Raw genomic sequence first — 27,519 nt, 5'->3', positions numbered from 1 at the left:
AGGAAAACAAAATATATTTATACCTGAATGTAATTTTTTGATACACATGATATATTTTTAAATCGTTGGTAGGTACTTATCTAATTTAAACAATGTTCTTTTAATTTTGAGTCCTCTAACTATCCTATTTTGACGTCTAGTTTAAATAAAGTAAAAAATAAATCCTCAAAACGAATTCCATCTATCGATCAATTCGCTCCATACGTTATCTGGAAGAGATTGCTAATCGCCAAGATGCTATTTAAAATACGCGTTCGTAATACATACACCCGTCTTTAAGTATTTGAACATAGAATATACCTATGTAAGTACTTGTATACATTAATCTTGCGCTCTATACATTACTCGTACCTAGCACGTCTTGTCTTCTAGAATTAGATACACTTTTAGTACACCCTGTATTAAATATGATCCTTTGTTTTCGCGTTTCATACTTCTTTAAAACGATGTTTGCGTGTTAAGTGATTGATCCTCACCGCTCGCGCTCGCTTATGATACTCTGAACTTTCTTACTTATCTTCATTACTGTAACATTATTAGCGTTGTTTAACTGCGTTGTAAAGTACGCATTTACAATCTGACGGCAACGATTCTAAGTGTGCGTCTGCGCCGGTCAATGTTGTTTACGTTATTCATGTGGCAAGGGAGGGGAGGAATGTAGTGAGTGCGGCGCTGGCGGCCTACCTTGAGTGGGCAGGTTCGGCGGGAGACCCCGCCGCGCGCCTCAACGTCTCAGCTCGCCAGTCACTGGCCGCTCTGGCACCGAACATGGCCGGTCCGAAGCTGGCGTGGCAACGTGCGTGCTTCCTTGTTGTGCTGTTGTTTACTTTAGCGGAGGCGCTGCTCTCCGGATTATATATAGACAATGGTGATCAGACAATGATACATCATTCGATGACGCGAAACGAGAGATTAGTCGTGGAACACGAGATACTGGAACTTTTAGGACTCGGAGAACGACCGAGGCGGGCCCAGGCTCCTCCGCTGGACCGCTCGGCGCCCAGCTTCCTTCTGGACGTGTACAAGCAACTGGCAGAGGAGCACGAGCAAGCCCGTCCTACTCGCAGCTCCGAAATGGCCTTAAGTGGAGAAGAACAACAGGCGATTGATGAAAGCGACCTGATTATGACTTTTCAAAGCAAAAGTAAGTAATAAACTTGAATAATTTAATTAAAATTTAAAGGTTACAATAACTTACCTTGTTACAGTGAAAATATCCTGTTAATAGTATCATTTTGAACAGTTTATCCTTCATTCTTAAGTAGGACAAAAATAATCCTATTTTCCGTTTGATGTTTACCTGAGTTCGATGCTATCCAAAACAATTCTAAGCGCTCGAGAACTCACTAGGCGTTATTGATATGTGAATGCTATCTTTACCCATCGTACCTACCTTATACCAATAGTTTTGAACCTTTTATAGATGACATACAGAAGTTACATACATAATTAACACATCTGCTATTATTAAAATACTAGCAGCCTGTTTTGATTAAGAATTTATAGAAATCCCTGTAGAACTCTATATTTTGGTAATATTGTTCTAATGTAACGTTATAAGAATATGAAGTAATTTATTACGAGTACCTATATTTGATTAGTTTACAAAAACTTTACTATAAAGAAAATTTAACAAACTTCCTACGTATCAAGCAGGCTGGTATTGAAATTTCAATGTAAAATAATAAGATTTCGCTATTATAAGTAGCATAGATTTCTACTACTACCCTATATTTGGAGTTTCATACCTACGGTCGGTACCTAAAGCTTTTGAATATTTTGAGCAAATAGTCACATGCTCTACCTATATCGAAGAAATTCTCGACTAGGCCTTTGGAAGCTACATTTGCCCGCTAATACGGATACCTCTGGCTGGTAGACATGTATAAAAATAACTGTTTTCAGTTAGGTTTAAATAATTGAAAGTTCGCATGTAGGTAGGTACCTACTGCTTACTGCATCTATGTATTATCGAGAAGTCTAGCAATAAAGAAACTAAAAGTGGGCAACGTCTCTACATAAAACAAATCCACCCAAAACATAAAATTGATTTAGTCAGTTCTTAGATATTTCGTAGATGTGAATTTCTAAGTATTCCTAAGTTATGCGCAAAGGCAAAGGAAGGGCCTCAGGTAATGTGGCGACGGCTGAGTCACGGCTCACGGGCCACCGCATACCACACAGATTGAAACCGGCGCCAGTTTAACAAAAAAGAACATAATTGTTTTATGGCACGAACTGCCCAGGAGAACAAAACCATTGGGTTTTTTGTTTCGTTAGTGGCTATTCCAGTAACAGCTTTCTTCGAAAAGTGGTAGCTTTTATTTATAAAAAACTCTCGCTCTATGATATTGTTAAAATCCTATCTTACTGGCTCTGCAGTTAAATAGCAGATAAAATGACCATTATGTCCATAGATGTTATTATTTCTAGGAACATATTATGCGAAAACAGTTCATCTGTGTTATTGTGCATGTAGTATCCGCTATTCATTATTCTTATCACAAAGAAGTGATAAATAGATGAGGCAGACATAGTTGTTACTTAGGTATTACCAACCTACTAAACAGCATTATGCTTTTTAGTCGTAGGAACATTGTGGAAATTAAGTTTAAAATGAAAAGTTTACGATTGCTTGCTCAAATCGTGAATTCAATGAAAAGCTACTGCGCTTTTATTACAAACAAGTACGAGAAATATTTAACCTTTTTTGAATAGGTTGGTATTTGCCTACCCATTGATAGGTAATTTTACCTACTTCTGATTTAATAGCAGTCTATACTACACCTGCATTAGGTGTTAAATTACACTCGTCAGACAACTCGGCACCTGCTACCGACCTCTCCGATTCTCCATATTATTTTACTTGCAAATTGACTTATTTATTAGCTAGTCTTCTAATAGATGTGTCTCCTCATGTTATTCTAAACTTTATAATAATTGAGATAAAGTTGTTACTCGTATTGTAGTTGTCCACACCTACTAATTAAGGTACATGACCTACGTTGCAGCTCACACACAATAACACTATTATGCTCAATTATGATTGTTTTAATCATGCTATTGTGTGGCGCATTGAGTTATTTCTATTATTAGATTCGCCATACATTTAAGACGCCCTATAATGGTAGGTACTTAAGAGACTAAGAGTAGATTTATTTGTAGACAAAAAAGGAAGCTGTGTAGGTACATTAATTGTCTTAATTAGTAATAATTAAGTTGTAAAGTGGTCAGTTCACCGTCATATGTGAGACCTTGCGTGCGCCCCGAGGACTTCGTTCATAGGATGAACATCTTAAATTGTAAATTGCATAGATAATCTTTAATAATATACAAATAAATGCTAAATATTTATACTGTAAAACAACATCATCATTCAAGGTGTGTAAAGAGTAACTTAAGTACTATATTAAAATACTTACCTAAAAGGATAATAGATAGAAAAGGAAGAAGTAGGATAATCTACCTGCAGCAGTGGCCGTAGCTTCAATGGCTCCAAAGTGCAACAGTTTGTTTATGACACAGGTTAAAGTGCATTCTGATTTGCATTGCGTCACAATCTAGCGTAATCCCAACTCTGTAAACTAAACAGTGCCCGCGAAATACGACTTCTCTCTGTCTGCGACTTAATTGCATTGCTGTGTTTGATTTTACCCACCACTAAGTAGTAGATACTACATCCAGCTTTACGTCCAGCACTAATGAAAGCGCATTTAGTTGAAAGCCATATTATTTTTCCAATAAGCATTAAGTAGGTACGTTGTGCTTTCTACTAATAAACAACTCAAACTTTATTCTACAGAACGCAACAGTGCAAACGGCGAACTTAATGCTATAGAGCTTTCTCTTCCAGTCAATCGTAAAGAATTTCGTGATCCTTGACAGTGAAGGAACTATGAAGAAGGAGAAAATCATAATATAAGTAACAACTGACTATTATTTACACCATCTGCTGTAATTATTCAAATTTTTTAGAGTTTAGAGTCGACTGGTTCATCCAGTGTCTAAGTAGCTCTGATAGAAAGAGCATTCGCTCGGTATGCGAAAAGTCGTGGGTTCGATTCCCGCCTTAGGTAGGAAGTTCGATTTTTTCAAGCTATTTATAACCATTTGCTGTAATTTTCCAGAACGTCACCTAAGTAGCTCTGATAGAAAGAGCATTTATTCGCTCGGCAAGCGAAAAGTCGTGGGTTCGATTCCCGCCTTAGGTAGGAAGTTCGATTTTTTCAAGTTATTTATAACCATCTGCTGTAATTTTCCAGACCATCACCTAAGTAGCTCTGATAGAAAGAGCATTCGCTCGGCAAGCGAAAAGTCGTGGGTTCGATTCCCGCCCTAGGTAGGAAGTCCGATTTTTTCAAGTTATTTATAACCATCTATAATTTTCCAGAACATCACCTAGGCGCGCTGCGACATGGCCACGGGCGGCACGTGTGGTTCGAAGTGGCGGGCACGCCGGGCGATGCGTCTGCCCTACTCACCGCCGAGCTGCGCTTGCACCAGGCGCCTACGCACACGGACCTCCCGACTAGCCTGTACACGGTCGTGGCCCATCGCGTGCTCAGCGTCGACAATTTAGGGTGAGAATTCCGTGGTGCAGTTGATAGCACGTCAAGTCCTTGGCAGGGGATGATAGCTGCCCCCTAAATGTTACGTATTTTCCACATGTTAGGTTTTCGACAAGTTTGGTTTTCCACAAGTTAGCTTTTAAATAAGTTAGGTTTTCGACAAGTTTGGAATTTCACAAGTTAGGTTTTCGACAAGTTTGGTTTTCCACAAGTTAGCTTTTAAATACGTTAGGTTTTCGACAAGTTTGGAATTTCACAAGTTAGGTTTTAAATAAGTTAAGTTTTCGACAAGTTAGGTTTTCCACAAGTTAGGTTTTAAATAAGTTAGGTTTTCCGCAAGTTAGGTTTTCGACAAGTTTGGTTTTTCACAAGTTTGGTTTTCCACAAGTTAGGTCTTAAATAAGTTAGGTTTTCGACAAGTTTGGTTTATCACAAGTTAGGTTTTCGACAAGTTTGGTTTTCCACAAGATAGGATTTCCACAAGTTAGGTTTTCGACAAGTTAGGTTTCTGACAAGTTAGGTTGTCCACAGTTTTCCACAAGTTAGGTTTTCGACAAGTTAGGTTTCTGACAAGTTAGGTTTTCCACAGTTTTCCACAAGTTAGGTTTTAAATAAGTTAGGTTCTCCACAAATTAGATTTTCCACAAGTTAGTTTTTCCACAAGTTAGGTTTCCACAAGTTATGTTTTCGACAAGGAAGGTTTTCGTAAAGTTAGGTATAAAAAGTTGGGTTTTTTTATGGTTTGGTATGCTAAAAAAGCTTAAAAGCTTTTTAATGAAATGTAAAAACTAAATTGTTTTGTGTATGATCTTACCTTGTTTTTTAGTTATTACTTGAAACCTTTGCAGAGGTCTGCAGCTGGAGGAGGTGGCAGCCGTGAACACGAGCGCGGGCGCGGAGGGCTGGCTCGAGCTGAACGTGACGAGCGCGATGGGCGCGTGGCTGCGCTCCCCTGCCGATAACCACGGCTTCTTCATCACCCTTCACCCACACTCGCAACCAGGTTATTACTAATGAAATGCCTATTAAAAACTAAACTGTTGGCTTGAAAAATCTGGAATAATTTATGATAATAGTTAGTGTTTTTTATGAATTTTCAAGGAAAACTATAGCGGTTAAGATAGATCAGTTAGTTCAAGAGTAAGGCGGTTATCACACTGCGCCGCGCTCCGAGGGCGACAGATTTAATCATTGTATGCAAGTACCTCAGTTTGTATAGAAAACACGCGCGGCACTTCACACTGACAACGCGTCCGCGCGTGTGATTTTTTATATGAAAATCACGCGCTCCGTGGCGGAGCGCGGCGCAGTGTGATAACCACCTAATAGTCGTTTTACTCATGTATTATAAAATTTCATACGTACTTAATAAATATTCCTTAGAAGAAAATATTAAAAGAAACTTTAGATAAAGTAATTGCTTACTTCTGAAATATATTGTGGTAACGACGGACAACTACGGAACCCTACACTGCGCGTCGTCGTGGCGTCGTGGCACGACACTCACTTGGCCAATTTATTGTTAGTCAAGAAAAGCATGTCAACTTTACATTTTGGAAGTCATGTCCACTTTTAGACTCCCCGCAGACTATTTTTTATTCGGCCGACTACACGGCTTATAATTTAAGGAATCAGCCAATCAATTCGGGGTAATGTGCGTAAAATATTCATACCTACTGATTAACATCCCCATCAAACTATTCGCTGACAAAAATTCTGTAATCTCTGGAGAGTCTTAAAGAGGGTCAGTCAGATTCAGCAATGATTCTAGCACATGACGTTTCACTTTCTTAAGTGTCTGCTCTAACTGCTTTCCTAAATCAAAATATTGTGTGAACAGTAAATTTCAAACCGTGATTTTGGTCATGAGGAGCTAGCTCCTCAGCTAGCTAGCGTGATGATTTTTTACCCTATCAACACTTCGAGACAAATTATTATTCTTCCAATGAGATGTTTTCAGTAATTAAGAAAAGTGTAATTTTTTTAGAGCGTAATATGAAGCCTGAAGAAATCGGTCTAGAAGAGCCTCGTGGTACGGTTGTGGAGGGAAAGCAGCCGTTCCTCGTGGCATTCTTCAAAAGCGGGCCAAAACTTGACACGTCGGAGGCGGGTGCGCGCCGAAAGAGAGAGGCTAAGCGCTGGCGAACTAACTCCGATAATTACCTGAGGAATCCACTCACTGGTAAGTAAACACTATTTTTGAAAATCCAACTGAGTTAAATAATACTTAGTGAGTTCACTGCAATTGGTCAGAGTCAAATTAGCGAGCCTGAACGTTTCAGGAGCTGAGTTATTGTTTCCTACATTTCAATCTACTTATCTAAAATTAATTCTAAGAAGTACCTAGATTTGTTTAATCCTCTTACATTAATGTTTTATCTAATTGAATTGAAATGCTTATTCGTAGATTCGGCACATTGGACGACGAGAAGCTGTGAGATTCAGACTTTATACGTCAGTTTTAAGGACTTGGAATGGCAGGTTTGTGAAAGATCATTCTTATATTTTTTGGTCTTTTATATTTAAGTTATTCTATCCTTGAGGAAGTTTGTCTTCTGACTGAAGAAGATATAATATGGAATCTATTTGCTAAATTATGTGGTAGAAATTGTTGTAGAAGTAAAACAAATGTTATACAGGATTGGATCATCGCACCGAACGGCTACGGGGCTTTCTACTGCAGCGGCGAGTGCAACTTCCCGCTGAATGCGCACAAGAACGCCACCAACCACGCCATAGTGCAGACGCTGGTGCATCTGTTGAACCCTACTCAGGTATCTTACCTTCACTTATTTGTGGCCATGCCTTAGCGTAGTGCACTTCTACCTATGGGTGTCTTTTGTGCATAGCCCTACTCACTTAGGCCTAATTCAACCAAACTTTTATCCGAGAATAACCCCTGGTATAACTGGCATATTGAAAACAAAGATAAAGCTTTTACTACAAAAGAGATTCGGATTTCATCCACAATACGACACGTGGTATTTTTTCATGTAAATCTTAAATGACTTGAGTATATTTTCTCTTTTATCCATTAACCAGCCTCTAAATAATAGTCTAATTTAGTATAGTAATAAACCTATAAATTTTATTTCCAGGTGCCAAAACCATCTTGTGCTCCCATCAAACTGTCCCCGATATCGGTGCTCTACTATACCGACGACTCGAATGTAATCCTGCGCAAGTACAAAAATATGGTGGTCAAAAGTTGTGGATGCCATTAGGACTTAATATGTAGTTAGTATTAATTAGCTAAACAATCATCAGATCCAGTTAGGTTATTATTATGTTGATATTTTAAACTTTTCTAGTTACAAGTCGAATCTCAATCTCTTTATATCTTTTTTTATGAGTTTTCAAATATTTCTAGACATTGTCATTTAGTAAAATACTCTATACACAATAATCCTTGACATAATCGTACCTTGTTTGATTGAATGTTGCTTAATGACTTGTGTACTTAGACGAGAAAGTAATTTTACTATTACGCTTAAAATCGTCACATTTAATTACTTGCCCAATTAATTTTGCCACTTATTTTATGTGTGTAAATGTAGATATTAAATATTTTATTTAACGGCAAGGATTATATTTTAATTTTCTTTAAAATGTATTTAAATTAAATTAAGGAAGGAGTAACTTATGTGCCAACAAACCGAGTCACTTGTAGAATAATTCATATTCTTAGATGTACCTAGGTAAGATATTATGTTTTGTATCGATGAATAAATAAACAACTTTTTAATACTTATATTTTGTTTACTAAATACCCATAATTATGTCATCTTATATTTTTACATTAGTTTTTTTTTCATATTTTTTTTCACCTACTTACCTATTTACTCTATACAAGAATCAAGAACCAATCTTTTTACGTTGACGGGCCATGATTGTAGTTTATTGCGCGTTTAATATTAATAAAATTGTGGTAATGAGTGATAATAACAATGTCCTATCTTATAAATAGCGTGTTGTGCATGCGCTGACTAATAAATTGTTTCACAAATTGCGACAATATTGCATATCCACATCCATCGAAATTTATCATGGGAAGGGTAGAGTTGAGCTCTCAATGAAAACAATGACTCACCTAAGATTGGTATTATTTTATGGACAGTACCTACCTACCTAACATCCTTCGTCAGCCGAGAGCAGCCAAACTACGTAGATTTCCTTTGCTCTAAAATATAGCTGGACTTTTGATATTGATCTCAAACATCAATCGCTAAGATATACGAGTATATTGAAAGCAGTCGAATTTTAATTCAAATATCTAATATGAAACTGTACCAAAAATTGTAATGTTAAGTAGTTTGCTATTATTTAAGTAAAGTTCGGTGAAATTCTGACAAACCCTCTTTCAACCCTCTCCATTGGACATGCCATGAGTTCGATGATCATATAATAATTTCCAACGCAGCAATTCGGCAGTCTCCAGTGAAGACCACCACGCCTGGAATCTCTTGGAAATTCTAATGTAGGGTAGATAGAGTTGACTTTTTCGACGCGACGTGAAAAAGATTAATTATTTTTATTAATTTCATTAGCTTCTTTGTTATTAACTGGATCAATATGACGTCATGCGATACCGGATTATTTCAAAACACGTGGTTATATTTTTAGTTCAGTACTGTATTTATCAGTATGATATTTAAAGATAAGTATTTTTTATCGATACTCTTTAAAATTACCTAAGATTCTCAACAATCGGTGACGATGAGCAAAACATTTTATATCTACGAATACGATTTAGATTCTTGGTAATCAATCAGAATTTTATCACTTATCAGTTCGGTTTCTGAATCGTCGTCTTTGTTACATTAACACGACATCGCTTAGCGTACCCATCGTGTTTACGTGCGCGTACCTTTGCTTCTTTTAAAGAGGAGGGGAAGAAATTGTTGATATTATAAGTTTGAAGTGTGTATTACATAACTGCATTTATTTGTTGTTGTGTTATTGCACTGAACACAGAGCTTACGGCAAGTTTTGAGAAGTTTGCATAAAAAGCGTGTGAATTCAGACGCGTAGAGCGCTGCCCACTTCGCTGAATTCAAGGCCACAGCAGCCTCTGGGGTTCCCGCGGTCGCCGCACACCGGGATCACTGCCGAATTATTCACTCCTCCGCCGCCGGTCAGCCTCGACGGACGCAGCTCCACCCACCAGCCTCAGCGATGCTCCGCGCGCCGACCGTCATCCACTACCTGTTGTGAATCGAACTCTACCGCGTTGCCTTCGTACCGGTTACGATATAAAAATGTGGCGAATCGTTTTTTTGTATATTTGTGTTTGTGCTAGTGCCAATAATGACTTTCCAACCTTTCGCAAGTGTTGCCCGGAGGGCCAGAATCTGATAAAAGTGATGAACCCGGATGTTGTAAATCTTGAAGATTCGTACGAATGCCTCGATAGTGCATTTGAAACCGTTTACAATATTACCAATCCAAAGCCTACTCTTTTTGTGTCCGAAGGCGTTACTGTAGAGTATGGTATGCCTATGGAATGTGATTTTGAAATGATTCCTTATGATGGTAATATTCAATTATCTGAAAGCAGTAATTATTGCTATGATAGACTCGTTGTGGAAATAATCAATGGGACGGTGAAAAAAGTGATTCCTAAGACAATAGCTTTAGTGTGCAATGGAACTGAGCTTAACAATGAATCTAGCGTAAAAGTCACTAATATCCGGAAGTGCTGTCCACCTGGACAGACGTATGACACCGAGTTTCATATGTGCAGAAGAGGCGGTGAAGGTTACGATGAGAGGTGGTTGATAGAAAAGCTTCAAGCGTTTAGTGGCGTGGTTTATGAATTCGACGATGGACTTCAATGCAAGTCAGCTGAATATGCTGTAGAATTGAGAGAAGAGAAGTTCTTTATAGTTTTATTGGAGAGCAGATTAGATATTTCGAACCGTAACCGAGAGGGTGGTGGTGGACAGTCTCCTCAAGGCAATTGGTGCGTGGACCGGGAGTACAATAGTCGGGGGCTGGTGGCACGGGTGTGCACTGAGGATTGCTCCAGCTTTGATGCCTTGTGTGTTAGAAAGTGCTGCCCAGTAGGACAACACTACTTGCCTTTCCACTGTGGAACACTAGCTGGTCGGTGTGTGCCTAATAAAGATGACAAGGTGTTGTATGACTTATCCGATTATGTCCGTCGAACGAAGAGCAAATACGGAGTTGGAGGTAAGTTCGAAATCGAAAAGTATTTATATAAAAAGGGATAATTTGTTATACTCAGTAATTCAAATAAAGATAATGAATGATGAATATTACATTACATTAATGACTTATCTTGTGCACACACACATAAATAATCTTTACCACAATTTCAATATTGCATTGATTAATTTATTAAACACTTGTTTGCGTTTATCACCATGGAGTATGAATGCTCATGTAAAACGATAAAATACGTATACATCTGATACTTACGAAGACATAGAAGTAGGATCTTATCAAAACATAGGCTACTAATACTATTGTGTGGTCAGTGAGATGTGTATCTCATGAAGCGTAATATAGGGTAAATTTCCTATTGCCGGTTATAACATTAACCTAAGCATCCTATCTACTCGTATGAATTACGAGTATGTACTCGTACTTAAATTGGGCTGGGGTAGGGAACCCTAGAAATAATGTAGGTAAGCGATTACAATATTCTCAGATGTTACGGCCCATTAGACCGATCTATGGAACAAAGCGTAATTTACGAAGAAGTCAAAGATAAGGCATGAGTTTAGTCTTCGAACTTGTTACAGTTACATTTGCATCTATTAAAGTTTCTAAGTAATCTCACGTTTTACCTATTTATTTACAGAGTATAATAGTTTTTAAAAGGAGTGTACTGTTTCCCACAGATATAATGGGGTTACGGTCAGATATACAGTGCAAGAGCGGCAAGATATCGCTGAACAGGTCGTATCCTTCTGACTGGCACCACCTCACCAGGAAAGGTGACATGGAAAGTGCCTTAGGAGTGCGGAGCGACTACTGCCTCGAAGTATTTGACACCAGCTTCTGCGGGGTGGATCCGTACGTGTCGGCCGTCACGTGCTTCATCAAGGAGGCGCTGATAAAGGACTTCAGGTTGTCGTTTGTGGTAAGTTTTTTAAGAACACGTTCAGGGATATGATTGGTCAAAATACTGGAGTTCGAGCATTCAGACTTAAATTCGAATCAAATAAAATAACGTACTTTAATAATGGAATTTTCTCGCCACACGACATCATAATATCGCGATTTATTGGATGAATACGACACTCTGGATTAACGTTTACGATACGAATATTTAACTTTACTAGGTATACCTATCTGCATTTAGGTAGATGACATTTGACGTTTCAGGCTTTCCCTTAGCGGCATTGATATCAATTTGAACGTACCTACGTTTCAGTTTTTCCTTTTATCTATTCCAAGATAAAGTGAACAATAAGTGCTAGGTACATTTTTGGTCGTATTTCCCAGCATTTTGTAATGCTATAGGTTCCTCTTTTATTTATCATGTTGTTGAACATTTAATACAGTTTAATATATTATATTATGTAAGGTCATGTAAAAGAGTTAGATTATACCTTGTGTTGAACTTGCCTAAGATCTTGAGTTGTTATTTCCATTAAAGTTAGTTGATTGATTACAACTTTTAACTGTTCAGATATGTACTCCCTTTAAAGCAGCTTCTAAAATAATTTCAATCAATCTTTCAATCACTTTCATTTACATTTCAATATAAAAGCATTAAGATCGATGACGAAACATTGTAATTAATTAGGTATTTTAAAATAAAAATTGCAATTTAAAATCTACGATTGCTTACGCATGTCTATTTCTTCGTTTCGTTCGTTCGTAAACATTAATTTCGAAGTTAAAGTACCCAAGTATGCATAATATAATCTCTGTGGTCTAGTGGCACCTTTTTCAAACCCAGAGAGCCCGGGTTTAATTCCCAGTGAGACGAAATGTTTGATGGGTTAGGGCTTGTTCTAAGCCCACCTCTCTTACTGCCACTACCTTAGTCGCCATAACACTCGTATGTTGTTCGTTTCGTTCGTTGTTCAATAGGAATTGGAAGTAAAGATACCAGCCAGCCAGTTCTACAGTGGTTTAAAATTCTATGTTAAGCTCACATGTTAAGTTCCATGTAAAGTTTAATCATGAATCTTTCTACTCATAAATAAGCTGCACCAGGCTGCCCCATTGTAGCAAAACGATCCAAATCCCAACTAATATTATAAATGCGAAAGTAACTCTGTCTGTCTGTCTGTCTGTCTGTCTGTCTGTTACGCTTTCCCGCTTAAACCTCGCAATCGATTTTGATGAAATTTGGCATAGAGATAGTTTGAGTCCCGGGAAAGAACATAGGATAGTTTTTATCCCGGTTTTTGAAACAGGGACGCGCGCGATAAAGTTTTTCTGTGACAGACAAAATTCCACGCGGGCGAAGCCGCGGGCGGAAAGCTAGTATTAAATAATTTTGATTGTCTCCAGCTTAATAGCCTGTCAGCCGTGTGCCTGGCTCTGACGCTGATAGTCTACTGCGCGATCCCGGAGCTGCGAAACCTGCACGGGAGGAACCTGATCTGCCACGTCAGCATGATGCTGCTGGCGTACTCGTGTCTCGCGCGCGCACAGTACGAGTTCGTCAGTAATCGGACCCTCTGCACTGTTCTAGGTGAGTGATGTAACTGAATTTTTCTGTCGTCGTTTCAGCCAAATGATGTCCACTGCTGGACAAAGGCCTTCCCCAAAGTTTTCCATTATTAACGGTCCTTTTTGTTATTTTTGTTGTGTCGTGTTATAATTCTGAAAGCTTATTGATCTGCTTTTCCTACCTTCCTCTGTTTTCCGTGTACTTGTCTAACTGTTATTCTTTGCGAGCTGTGATAAGCGTAAAGAATGGAATCACGATTATTTTTCGATACTCAGATTAAGCGAATCGGCAAGGCCTTTGTCCATCATTTGGCTGTAATGAACGAATCGGACTGATTCAAACCTGCTATTATCTTTTCCAAACTGGGAATATACACAAAGTAATTTAATTACACTATTCCTACATGGAAATTTAATCCGAGAACTCTACATGGAGATATCAACGTACATTAATCTGTTCTACCGTGTAAGGCACAATCACTCAATCATACTGTCCTGCTTGAATACTCCATACAATAACTTCCTTCATGTTACTGTTAAAACGAGTTTGCTAATTAAACTGGAATTCCTATTTTTTGTGGTTAACAAAATGTTAAATCAAAATGCTGAGTAATTTCCTTGAGATACCTGTATCACCCAGATTCTTTGAAATGCGTAGGTAGTCTATTGTTAATAAATCACCGTAGCTCTGTATACCTAAACACACTGACAAGAGGATTTAAAACGTTTAACCACAAAAACATAAGTAGCTTATGAATGAAAAGCATTGATAGGTAATTTGATCTCTTTATCAAACAGGGTTTGATCAAGGTTTGTTATTTTTTTTGTAAATACCGAAGCAGTTATTTTGATTTATACAGAAGATAGGTTTTTTTAAATAAGGAAAAAAAGCATATTCTAACTACAATTATTTTGAGGTGGTCCGTAATTTATTGAGATTTAGTATTGTACTAGTTGAACTCAATATCCTGTCTGAGAAATTAAATGTATTGTGTTACGAGTACCTACACTTTATTAGCTCTACACAATATGATTATGTCACCTTCTCTACAGTTAAATACATTGTTAATCATTGTCATTGTTTTATGATGAATTACGATAAGTGCATAATAAGTTTCGATAGTAAGTGACTATGATCTATGAATTAGAACTTTGGATCTCTAGGGAGGCTCAGTGCCTTCACATAGTATTTCTATTAATATTCATTTTTTAAAGATTATTAGTTATTGCACAAATTACTAATAGTCCCGTTTGCCCCTCTTACTAAACTGTGCTTACATCACGAGTGACAATAGGCGAGCGGCGGCGGGATTCGAACCCGTTCCTCGGAACACGAATCAGCCAGTCCGACCCCTTCACCGTTGCGTTGGGCTATCGTGGCTTTCAGGAAATATTGCTTCATAATAATAAAAAATCTAGAACATGATTTTACTTTTGCACATATCACTACTCTACTACCCACGACCTTCCATTACTTTTATCTATGAGTTACAGTGAACGATCATTAACAAATGTACTTAATGAAGTGTCTTGTACGTAATAAATATTGTCTCTCGTCTGCCATGACTAAGAAAACGATATTAATAAATAAGTTCTAATCAGCTAGATAAATACGATCGCAGAGGACTCTTATCATGTGATTATTGTTTGATTTGTCTGGCAACCCTGTTTCGGGATAATTTGAGAACAAAAGCGTGTGTGCGGCGCCGACCGTTCGGAGTTGATCAATTATCGCGAATGTGTTGTTTGCTCAGGGTACGGGATCTACTTTGGCTTCGTGTCGGCGTTCGCCTGGCTTAACGTCATGTGTGCCGACATCTGGTGGACATTTGGGTAAGTTCTGATTCTAACATGATGTTCAGCTAAATAATACTAACTGTATCACAAGTATCATTTACTAACTTTAATTTCAATTACGGTTTTACTTCTTCTTCTTCTTTTATTAATAGCGATGAACTTGTGTTTTTTCGCCACAGGGCACGGTTTTACTTTGAACTAATACTTACTCGTAAACCTATCTATATATACTATCTGTGGTCGCGATCTTCATCAGTGAGGGAACGAGGAAGAAGAATACTTAAACCTACCGAAACTCAACAAATAATTTCAAATTCTATAAAACTATGCCCGCAATCACCACCATCGATAACCAATTTGACAGATGCCTAATTTAGTTAACTTACTTTATGTTAGTTATTAATTAATAATTCATAACATAGTTAACCAATATTAGCTTATAATAAAATAAAAATAATTATGTGAATAAGTACCTAAACTTAATTATTGTAAAAAAAGCCAATGACGCGTTTCGGAACGATAAATAACTTTGTTTATGTTTCATTATCATTCACAGTCACTGATAAATAATGCGTATTTTAAAATCACGACCTAGTGTGTAGGGAGTACGTCATCCAATATTTGTAATTAAAGTTTGGCAAATATTGTGCCCAAATGAGCGAATAATTTAGTAGCGTTATTGTCTTTCGAAGTTAATTTGTAAGAGTTCTTTAAAAAATGGGATTAACTTAATTTTCAATTATGCTTTTTAAGTTAAGTCACGTCGCGCGGTTAAAACTTTCTGTGATAGAACGAAATACTTGCGGAGAAACTACGTATACAGATGCATATGCACAGATGCATACATTAGTGCTAGTTAAGATGATGACATCAGTATTTCCCATTCTTAACAAAACCATGCATGTGAATATTTGTTTATGTGATTCATTCATCCTAGACATCGTAATTTGAGTTATAGCTCACTGTGCCGTCATAATAAATATGGGTAATTGGGCACATTAGCATATATTCAGCAACTAATTGCCCACATAAGATTTCAAAGTATGTCTTACTTTGAATTTACGGCTGAATAGTCATAAATGCGATAGGTAGAGCTTCGTAGTCTGATTCTGAAATGTTAGTTTCATTAACACTCGTGATGCTAATAGAGTGTGATGCTAGTAAGTGACTCTACATTTTCAAGAAGTTACTGTCTCACAAAGGGTTTTCAAGTCGCAAAATGTCCAGATGTTTTTTTGTCAGATCGTCATCCACATTTAACTGATAAATGTTTTTGCATTGGTACTTATCACTAAGCTTTCGCCAAGTAACTAATTCTTTAGCATTAGTTTTCCTAAGTAGAGTTTTCCTAGACGCTTCCCAGAGGCTTCTTTGCGAAACTATGCATATAATATAGATATGTTTTCTTAACATTATCATGTTTATGATAACAGATCTTTAAAATTATGACATACATAATATAAATTACCCACATTTTTAAACATAGTGAAACACTTGTTAACTATAAATATTCCAAAATAGATGCCGGACTATTTATAATTTATGACTACTTAACTTATTTATAGATAAAAGCTCCAATTAATATTCAAGACGGCTTTCTTTCTATACATACTCGTAATTCGGGATATTTTTAATTTTGTATAATTCAAGCTAAACATTTGAAAAATTAAGAAAATCCGATTACCGATACTAGTTCTCGTTTTATCAGAATTCGCCATTTCCCTCGTAAGAAGGCCCGCATTAAACTTATGAGTAATCTTCCACTTTTGTAAATAAACACTTTGTGGGAAGCGAGTTGCCCAGTGTTAGCGGACCAAATACGTCATAGAAATTTCAACATACGCATTTTTTATATAAAAATGTGTAATCTGTGTACCTATCGGTTGAAATTGTATAGAGATGTTTCATAACATTTAGTGAGTACGTGCGAGAGATAGGTTGATGGTGTTACTATTTTTAGTACGACGAATAAAGTTAAAGCCATTGTTTTCATGATTTGGTAAATTGGCGTGGTTCATGCCTTGTAAAGTATAAAGGGTTTTAGATAAAATTTTCGGACACTTTCTTTCTGAGTCCCAGCTAGTTGTCCTAATAGACTTTCAACATTTTAATCACTAAGCGTTGACAGAGGCTTGTACCCTCTAAGTAGGTCTAGTGGTTTTTATCAAGGACTCGTTGTATGTGTAACATATATTCCTAAGAACATATTACCTCGTTGGCCCGTTTGTCGCAATGTGGACAAATGTTTATCTGACCGAACCGAACTGTTTACTTTAAATCAGTATTGTACTATTTGCGCAGAGCTCATCGCTTATTAGTACAGCTAAAAATGTAAATATAACGTCCATATTTAAATATTGCAGTTGGCTGAAAGTCTATTTTTAGACTACGTTTGTTTTAGGTTCGAGAATCATAAAATTTTAGTGCTTTTTTAATTTACAAGGTAACAAAACTGGCTTGTCTTGTCCTGGCTACGAGTACTACGGATGTATTATTGTCATCAAATAGTTTATTTACTTAGTTATTACAACAAGTATTGAAATAGTGCTTGAAATTTTCAAATATTACCTGCTGAAAAACAAAACACAAAAATATGATTTATGTTTTTCAACTCTTTCTTTTGTTTTTAAAGCTCTAAATATAGCGATCGTGCGTGTGTACCGGTTTTGAGAATTAGGGACCTCAGATCTGTCAAGGTTAAACCAAAAAAGCTGGAAGCTTTAAAGTGTATTAATTTCTTTAAGATTTGTGTGTGTTAATTTCTTTAAGATGAGGATGATTTATCATAACAGTAAGTAACACAAAGTTTGTTTCATTATTAAATAAATAATTAATTAACAAAGATATCGGAGCTGATGGAATCTATTTTGTTTGAAATTATTTTCCTAACTTATTTGTAGACACTTGAACGTGTTTGCACTCATGATTACTTTGTTCTTGAGCATGAGCTTTTGGCATGTTGACTGAGTAAATATTTAACTTGAACATATTTCATCTTCTGATCTAACTAACCTATTTGATCTGATATGAATGTATTTTATCATTTTAAAAAATTATGAACATATCAATCGCCCTCTACGATGTTGTATGATTAGTTAATACGATTTTAAATAAATATAGCAAGTCTAGGCGTTGTCAGGCGGTTCAGACAGAATAAACTCTACATGGACATTTTACCAAAGCTTTTAGTTCTTAATTAAATTAAAATGAGGCCAATTAAAAGGTCAAACATAATAGCATTAATAGAAATAAAATTAGGCCACATCACATCTAATAAACTGACAGGATTAAAAAAGTCACTTTCCTTATTAGCCACTAAGTGGGTGGAGCTAATTGAGGGGTGACGCGTCTCCGCCATGGACATGGCTATTATGGCTTTCACGAAACTCATTCATAGAATTACCTACACGTCAATCAAAATACATTAATAAAAGCCTAATTAATTTAACTTTTTATAGAGGGAGGATCGAATTTGTATTAATTAACAGGAACTTTAGAAACTTATTTGTACGGATTCGAAGAGCTTATCCACTATGATTTGTTTACAAACGCTTTGTGCTTTTTGCATGGTATGTCGATAATTCCAATGAAGAGTCGTTACTATAATAGCATTTAAAATAAAACGTATGGTAAATGTTAACGCGCGGGCGTGTTTACGATTTCATAGTTTGTTTGAAGAGCCCACTTACACGGTTACACACTAGTTACCAGTAAAACAGTTCAAGTAACCATGCTTTACTCATTTTAACTAAAATGACGTGTACCTTGATTTCATTATCAAGAGCTCTGCTGATTTTTACTTAGTCATGATTTATTACATGTGATGACAAGTTATTGTGAACAATGTTAGGTTTTCATATTCAAGTACCTATCAAGTTTTAAGTGCAATTACTCGTAGTTTAACAAGGTTGTTTTGCCTGAAAGTCCTGAAACCAAACTTTTACACCTAGTTTCAGAAAAACGGGTAAGGTCGACAACACAGACTTGTCGTAATATTTTATTAATAAAAGACGAAAATTGCTTAATGGACGGTGTTATGGCAGCTTTAACGACTCAATCAAGCCAAGTTAATAGTTATTGCATGTCGTTGCGCTTAGCGGTGGTGTTTCTATGTATTCGAACCACCCGTAAAACATAACACATTATATTCATAGCTCTTGAGCGAAGAACAAGCGAATAATGACATTCGGATTTTCAAACACTTTGGGTCTCGACTCGTGTAAAATTGACTGACAAAGGCAGTGCCGTATCATCCATAAGGCACTTTAGGCCAGTGCCTAGGGGCCCACTATGACCAGGGGCCCAGCAGCACTCCCGATAAATAAATTAAAAAAAATGTTAAAAATTATTTTTATGCAACAAAACTCAAACCACCTCAAAACTTCGCCTTATTTTGGTTTACACATTCAATCGTCATATTTCGATATTGTGGAACCTAATTCATTTTCGTAACGTTGGCATTACTGCTTTGGGCACGATAATACTATCTACAGTGTAGATTCTACACGGTAATACTATTTGTTTTACATGAAAGGTCGACGGTCAACGCCCTTCAGAGGCTAAAAAGCCTCACTGCGGAGGCTAGGGAGAGGGGTGAGGGTGTGTTGGCTGTATCATTCGATATAGCCAACGCTTTCAATACCATCCCTCATTCTACCATACTCTAGGCACTTCAACATCACAGAGTGCCTCAGTACTTTCGAGCGCTGCTGGCCGATTACTTACGGGACCGCGAAGTCCTGTATGTTAACAGAGACGGCCATCTCAAACGGCGCGGCGTAGCCAGCGGGGTTCCGCAGGGTTCGGTGCTCAGTCCACTCTTGTGGAACTTAGGCTTCAACTGGCTCCTCCGGGGCGTCCTTCTCGCGGGAATGAGTGTCATATGCTATGCGGATGACACTGGTCACTGTCCGGGGAAGACGTTTGGGGCCGCGGCACGGCTGGCGTCGGCGGGCGGCACATAAGTCGCTCGCAGAATACGATGCCTCGGCCTGAAAGTCGCGCTGGAGAAGACTGAGGCTTCTTTTTTCCAGGGCCTTCGCCAGCCTGCCCCTCCCGACGCCCACATTGTGGTTGAGGACGTTAGGATTGACGCCAAAGGCCAGATGAAATATCTGGGCCTCACGCGTGACAGAAGGTGGCATTTTAGCCCGCACTTCAACGGGCTAGCGCCACTTCTCAAGGCAGCCGGCGCACTGAGGTGTCGTCGACTTTATACCGGCGTCCTGAGGAGCATGGCGCTGTATGACGCCCCAATCTGGGCGGACGCACTCAACAAGAGGGAGAATGCTGCCCTTCGGCGCAGACCCCAGCGGGTCATAGCGCAGTGGGTCGCAAGGACCTACCGCACGGTAGGGCACGCTGCGGCGTGCGTCCTTGCTGGTGCTCCTTCTTGGGAGCTAGAAGCTTGGGAGATAGATGACAGACAAGATCCCTCTTGTCTGTCATCTATCACTGGATGGTAGACCAGAAGGCGCGTGGAAAGCTCCCGGCCCCGGAGCGGCGCGGCGCCGTCAGGCAGGAAGAGCGCGAGATCAAGATCGACCGCTGGAAGGAAGGAAGGCTGCCGCACTCTGGACGCCATTGATCCTGTTCTGGACCAATGTTGGAACGCGGGTTCCTCACGTTCCGTCTGGCGCAGGTGCTGACTGAACATGGCTGCTTCGGTTCGTACCTGCATAAAATCAGGCGAGAGGAATCCCCGCTGTGCCACAAATGCGACGTGGCGGATGACACGGTGCAGCACACCCTCGCGGTCTGCACAGGCTGGGAGGAGCAGCGCCGTGTCCTCACTGCGGTCGTGGGCCGGGATCTTTCGCTTCCGAGCCTGGTCAACGCCATGCTGGGAAGTGAAGGATGCTGGAAGGTGGTCGCCTCCTTTTGCGAAGAGGTCATCCTTCAGAAGGAGGCAGCGGAGCGCGAGCGGGAAAACGATCCTCTCGCACCATCGCTCCGCAGGTGGAGAAGGGGGTGGAGAAGGCGGTTGTACGACCGTTCTACTCTCCCCCCAGGTGGCAGCCAGTAGGCCGGGGGTGCGGCGGCACCCTTGTCTCCTCCGTCTGACGGGAACGGCTTGGCCTTTCGGGCCTTTCCCGTCGGACCCCCACAAGGCGGGCGTGTAGGGTGTAGGCGAGCTGTCTCCGGTGGTGTCGCGGAAGTCTAAGGCTACGGCCGGATACTCGCGATTCCCCCACTCGCGTGATGACGGAACGCCGCGGAGGTTTTAGTGGTTATACCCCGTCCTTTTTAGGGCGCCGGGAGTCCCACACACCACCCTGTCCCCCGGAAGTGGTGACGGTGCGCAAAGCATTTCCTCCGCGACAAAAAAAGGGGGGCCCGAAACGAGCTGTGCCTAGGGGCCCCGAGATGGTTAATCCGGCCCTGGACAAAGGTGACTGAGTTTCTTCCACCGCTTAACTTCTCAGCACCAGTCCTTAAGTTGTCCCGAAGTGGTGGTAGGGCAAGCTATACTTACTTGGGACGTGTTTAAGTGCCCTGGAAAGGACCTAATACTGAATAAAAAATTGATTTCATTTGATTAAAAAAAACCTTTTTATTATGGGTAGAGATGGATACTAGGTAGTGACAAAATGTCAAACAACACTTTTCCATGAATAACAGGAATTCTCACATTAAAGCTGCAATATTGCAATAAATGAGTAGGTTGTTTATAAAAAAGCAATTTTTCTCCAGCCATTAATTTGTGTATGTCTGCCACAGGAGCGTCCGTACTGTCAACCCTCTCCAGAAGGGCAGCGCAGGCCGCCGCCGGTTCTGCTGGTACTCCCTCTACGCGTGGAGCGTGTCTGTCAGCCTCACCCTCATAATGTTCCTGTTCGACAAGTTTCCAGTGGCTGACGTTCTAGACGCAAACATGGGCATGTATAGATGCTGGTTTGCAGCTGGTGAGATGTTTTCTTTACCATCATTTTTATGTGGAAAATACGAATATGTCACTTTTTCGAAAAATGATCACGCGTTAACAAAGAGTGAAGTGTAATAAGTTTGATCCCAACTAATTTCGTGTGGTATAAAAATTAGTTTCTTATTTTATTGTCAACAGTCTGAATATACTGCTCCACAACAAATGAAAAAAAAAAAGCATTAACTGAGATGTAGAGTCTCGACTTTGGTTGTTTGATAGAGTGATGATGAAGATAATGATCTGCTTTTTATAAAATGACTTACAATACACTAAATAGCACACAATGAAAAGTTTGAGCCAATTAATAACCCAAGGTCAATTTTAAATCTGAGTCTATCGTTATTATTATGACGTAATGATTCATATTTTACTCGACATTTTCTAAATTTAGAGTTGTACCAATTAAATAATAAAATGTTTGAAAAGGTCACCAACATTGTTTAGATTCCACTATAGCTTTTTGTTTCATTGTGTCGTAGTTGGTAGAATTATTTATTCTGTTAATTTCCTTACTTATGGGTAAAGACTAAGTACCTACCTACCTCCAATATTGGATTATGAGTTTCAAGTAGGTACCGAACGAAAAGTCTTCTATTCTTATTATACCTTAGGAGAATTTGGAATGAATTTAACGGGTCCTAATTGTTCTTCAGACCAAAACGCCGAGTCGGACTGGCCGCATTACATCTTCTTCGTGATCCCGTTGGGCCTGGTGTCGTGTTCTAACTTCGTGCTGTGGGTGCTGACGGCGCGGCACTGCTCTCGCGTCAAGTCCGAGGTGCACAGGCTGCAGGCTGGCTCCGTCGGTGACCGGGTCAAGAGACGCTTCCGAATCGACAAGGCCAAGTATGTACCTAGTACCTACAACCCAGTCAAGTTAACTGCGCACCTGGCTGAAATGCGACTCTCCTTCGCACTCATTTGCACACCTCCTCGCGTTTGCCCCGTCCATACCAGAGCGTCGATGTGACGTCACGGCAGCCAGGTGCGCAGATTACTTGACCACGTTGTATACCTAATACTCTGAGGTAGTTGCTTTAATTTTAAAGATCCACACGTTGTAAAAGACCCACACAATGCATTGTCTGGCGAAGCTTCGGAAGATGGCTAGGCTATCACTTAGTTCGTCTGAAAAATAAACTAAGGTGTTATCTTCTTAGGTATGATTTGTCACACCCTTGAGTGTGAATTAGATCCTATCTGGATCTGACATGTCTCATTCAGATTGACAGTTAACATGGAATCATTCTTTGCTTATCAGACAATCAGTCTGATTCAAACCTGTATCATACTAACCAAATTTGAATTTGGTATTTTTGTATTTATTTCACTCACGTATTTTTTTTGCGCGAAGCCGGAATTGAAACTGGGTCCAAATGTCGGCTTCTTCTTCTTGTCGTGTCGACAACAAACCTTATACAGCGTCAGTCCAAAACTCCGCCACAAGAATGGCGTTGTTAGTAGCCTTCATTAAATCTTGTCTTCATAAAATATCTGCTTAAATCTTGTCTTCAAATAATGAACGAACTAATAGAGTAACAAACTGTTCTTTATTTGTTTTCTCACAGTTTTGTGCTGACGGGGAAGTTGTGGGTAGTGATGGGTGCTGGGTGGTGTTCCGAGCTTCTTTCGACCCTCGCCTTCAACCCTGACCAGTGGATATGGACAATTGTCGACATGGTCAACGAGCTGCAAGGCGTGTTCATCTTCATCATCCTCATCTTTAAACCGAAGCTGTACTACCTCATCAGAAAGAGGCTTGGTAAGGACATATTACGTTTAAAAATAACTACACAAACCGTACAAAGTTAAACAGCAGTGAATAAAAATAAGATCCAACGGGATATGTGCTAATTTTACGTGCTTCATAGTTTATGTTTCCATTCTTAGAATTGTCTAACTCCGCATACCGATTTCTACGAATGTTATGTAATTTGTAACTACCTATCTGTAACAATGATGGACATGGATTCCATGTGATTTTTCATCAGATTGGTGTATTTGATAAGCGTTTTTGTTTCGTCATAACTTTAATTGTTTTGAGTAGTTAATGTAAGAGCGAACATAATCTTTTCCAGGTTTCTCAAGGACATCGAAAAATCCAAGTATATCTGATTATATTTTAGTTTCCGTCTTCCTACTCCTAATAACATTTCTTTTAAAGCTACAATTGACGTAGTATTGATGTTGTTGGTGCTATGCTTAACTAGACTAATTAATTAGGTACTTATTGAAACTTACCCCCCGGTATTTTGACCCTATCTGATCCTATTTTGATCATAGCAATTCATGGTTATTTTAAATAGCCAAGCTTACACTATTAACCTTCGGGGAAAACCTGAATATAATCTTACTAAGAACTTTATCAGTAAATTTATAGTTAATGGTGGGATGTGATGTGGTTCTGCTGTCCTGCTGAGTAGATCAAAATTACATGGATAATCTTATCATATAATGTTACATAATGCACTCTTTCAGATCGATGTTTTGGCACACTCCTACGCTTTATCACGTAACATGCTATTAGTTGTATCATTTTGTTACTAACTAATGTAATGAGAAACTCAATCCATTGAAGTGCGTAATAAAGTTAATGTACTCAGCTAGTCCGTTGCCGTGGAGTTGCATTTGCATTTAGATTGTGAGTATATCATGTTCCGAGAAATGATAAAGACGGGTAATGAAGGTATGGGACCCTCAGTTTGCGAGAGTATTTCCTCGAGCTGTTTTTTTAATCTTTCTGAGTGGATATTCAGTGTTACTAGAATTGAGTTTCTCGTTACCTATTCATGGATTGTAATGTAACAATATTAATGTTGACTAATCTGACAGGGCTGGAGAAACCTGACGCGCAGAAGAACGGCACCTCATCGACGGCTCGCACCTCCTCCACCTTCTTGTCCAGGACCATCAGCTCAGACGAGCGCGCGCACGCCCGCGTCTCACTCCCTAACAACAACGCTAAGCAACTCTGAATGTTCCACACGTTTTCCTCACAGACGGTGTTTTTTAACTAACATCCATGACCTTCCACTCCACTTTTCATCCCTAGGGTAGTGAGCGAAACAATCGCATGCGACCAAATAATTTGACTCGATGTTAATTAATAGTTATTTAAGGTTACTTTACCTAGCTACAGTCGCAAGCAAGGTAGACTACCTTTTTTTGCAAAATCATACTTATTACAACTGCGTTAGATTGCCACACTTTGTTTGCGTGGTCGACGCAAGTTCACCGTCCCTGCCCTAGGTTGTGCCTACTTTAAATTCATTCGTAACAACAGACTGCCATTTACTGCCAATGTGTCTCGCAATGTACCTATGCCTACTTCAAATGATAACGTAGGTACATGGTAATTGAAAGAAAAGTAGTCATAAGTGAAAACTTGTGGAAAGTCGTGGATAAACCAATTGCAATAAAAGCACTGCTGCACCCAAGTAACTAAAGATGGTAGAGCAGCATGGTATGTTCCAGCAAGAGGATCCTAATTAAACTACCAAGTTAAATAACTTATACGAGTAGTAAGAGCTTAACTTCCCAATATACAGGGTGGAAACGATAAGTGATCTCACTCGATTATTTCTAAACTATACAAGATATCAATAAACTAGTTACTGATTCTGTAAGTGCTTCATAAGCTCTATTAAACGGTATTAATAGGTTACAGAATAAACTGGATCTATCCGAAAATTCAATGTTTCCAGCTTCCATACATTTGGTAAAGTCACATTATTTTAAAAACTACACATGATATCGTAAAATAGTGACTGAGTTCCTTGCGCTGCTTCTTCTCAGCACTGGCCCATTTATTGTCCCGAAGCAGTGGTAGGGTTAATATTGGGACGTGTAAAAGCGCTTTTTTAAAGCCTATTTGCAAAAATAAATGAATTTTATGAATTTTTATGAATTTATTTTATGAATTTTTACTGATTACTGATTCTAAAAGTGCTTCACAAGCTCTATCCAATGGTATCAATAATAGGTTACAGAATAAACTGGATCTATCCAAGAATTCAATGTTTCCTTCTTCCTTCCATACATTTATTACTGTCATGCATGACTCAGTACACAGTCATGACACTCATCTCTTGACAATATTATAGCAAGTAAAGCCTAAAACCAATGTTTTCCATGAATAATTTTAAATAAGAATACAATTTACGAGTTTACTTTAAGGGTTTATTATTAAATAAAAAAAATTACACTTCTAATATTGTGTGGCTGGCATAAATTTAGTATGGAAGCTGGAAACATTGAATTTTCAGATAGATCCAGTTTATTCTGTAACCTATTATTGGTACCGTTCGAAAGAACTCATGAAGCTCTTTCAGAATCAGTAACCAGTTTTTCAACATCTTGTATAGGTTAGTAATAATCGAGTGAGATCACTTAACGTTTCCACCCTGTATGTATAGGCTAGTTTGTTAAGCAGTAGGTATTTTTACAATATCTCTCTCGTTTTAGTGTCGAGATAGATTCTAGTGTCTCTTAAACAGATATCGGATGAATGGTGTCGCCAGTTTTTAATGAAGCTTAACGAATTAAACCACCTTTTCGAAGCGTGCAATTTCCACTTTCGCCCTTAAAAACTTAAAATTAATTTAATAATCTTTAAGGTTTGATTTATAACAAGGCTAGTTCATTTTTAAGTTTAAAATATTTAAGATAGAGACGCGATCTAGTCATAGTTTAAGACTTTGTAGTTACGAAATTCGGGAGGCATTTACAACCATATTCGAAATTGTAATCTCTAAGTATTTTTATAATACACAAAAAAAGCTTTAAACATGTGCGTTAAAATTTGAAAAGGCACCTTTGATTTATTTTAGGGCGTTCCAAATCGTAGAGTAGATTAACTGCATATTGATAGGTTGTTTTAATGATTTATTGTTACTTATTTAGGAATTACGTGTCATTAATTATTTAAGTTTCATGACGTGTGATTCTAAAAGTGACAAAAGCTTGAAATACGTAGATGTAGTTGGTGAGTGTAGTGACCAACATATGACCGTCATATTTTGTAGAAGTGTAAATATTTTTTAGATAATAAGTAATATTGTTTAATTAAATCATCTGCCTCTATACTGTATTTAAATTAACATCTGTATCGTCGTGTATTATGGACATGAGGAAGTCTACCCGAGTAATGTGGGAGGGAATCGACTTTTCCTACCCTAAAATATCTCCTTACATCTGTTTCAAATATGTATTAAATTAAAATATATTAATGTTCGGTGAATCAAGTGAAATACAATTTTGATTATCTTATTAATATAATAAATATTTTCATTCCATTGATATGCATTTTTTTTATTTCCTTTTAATTTTAGAATCCAGTAGGTTTCTGTACATAGGTACCTAGTATTTTGCCAAGCTATGTTTTCGGAGATTTTTAGCTTTTAAGAGGTGGAAGAACCTTATTTCCAGTCATTTAACTTACAGCTCAATTGCACAATCTTAATTACTGAATATTTATGAGACACATGGGGGAAGAGGAATTAAGAGTTTTTGTCAGTCAAATCTCTGGGCTCTCTTCAAACACCAGTCCCTTAATTTAGTCAACAAAATATGGGA

The 27,519-nt window shown here is 38.4% G+C and overlaps 2 protein-coding genes across 2 annotated transcripts; both read left to right on the top strand.

Annotated features, from left to right (window-relative positions):
* The first annotated feature begins 681 nt into the window (after positions 1–681).
* gbb (glass bottom boat) lies at positions 682–8,168 on the top strand. Its single transcript, XM_028321026.1, has 7 exons — positions 682–1,144; positions 4,391–4,580; positions 5,417–5,571; positions 6,556–6,750; positions 6,976–7,049; positions 7,208–7,342; positions 7,667–8,168. Exons 1-7 carry the CDS (start codon positions 769–771, stop codon positions 7,790–7,792), a joined length of 1,251 nt encoding a protein of 416 aa, XP_028176827.1. The 5' UTR covers positions 682–768; the 3' UTR covers positions 7,793–8,168.
* A 1,206-nt stretch (positions 8,169–9,374) lies between these two features.
* Positions 9,375–25,570, top strand: LOC114364727 (probable G-protein coupled receptor Mth-like 3). Its single transcript, XM_028321001.1, has 8 exons — positions 9,375–10,760; positions 11,435–11,676; positions 13,062–13,245; positions 14,978–15,056; positions 21,741–21,925; positions 22,599–22,791; positions 23,514–23,707; positions 24,778–25,570. Exons 1-8 carry the CDS (start codon positions 9,827–9,829, stop codon positions 24,918–24,920), a joined length of 2,154 nt encoding a protein of 717 aa, XP_028176802.1. The 5' UTR covers positions 9,375–9,826; the 3' UTR covers positions 24,921–25,570.
* The last annotated feature ends 1,949 nt before the right edge of the window (positions 25,571–27,519 follow it).

This window comes from Ostrinia furnacalis, unplaced genomic scaffold (assembly GCF_004193835.3).
Source record: "Ostrinia furnacalis isolate ACB-3 unplaced genomic scaffold, ASM419383v2 OfSCF7464, whole genome shotgun sequence".
In the NCBI taxonomy this organism is placed as follows: domain Eukaryota; kingdom Metazoa; phylum Arthropoda; class Insecta; order Lepidoptera; family Crambidae; genus Ostrinia; species Ostrinia furnacalis.
This window is presented reverse-complemented; position numbering and strand designations above follow the sequence as displayed.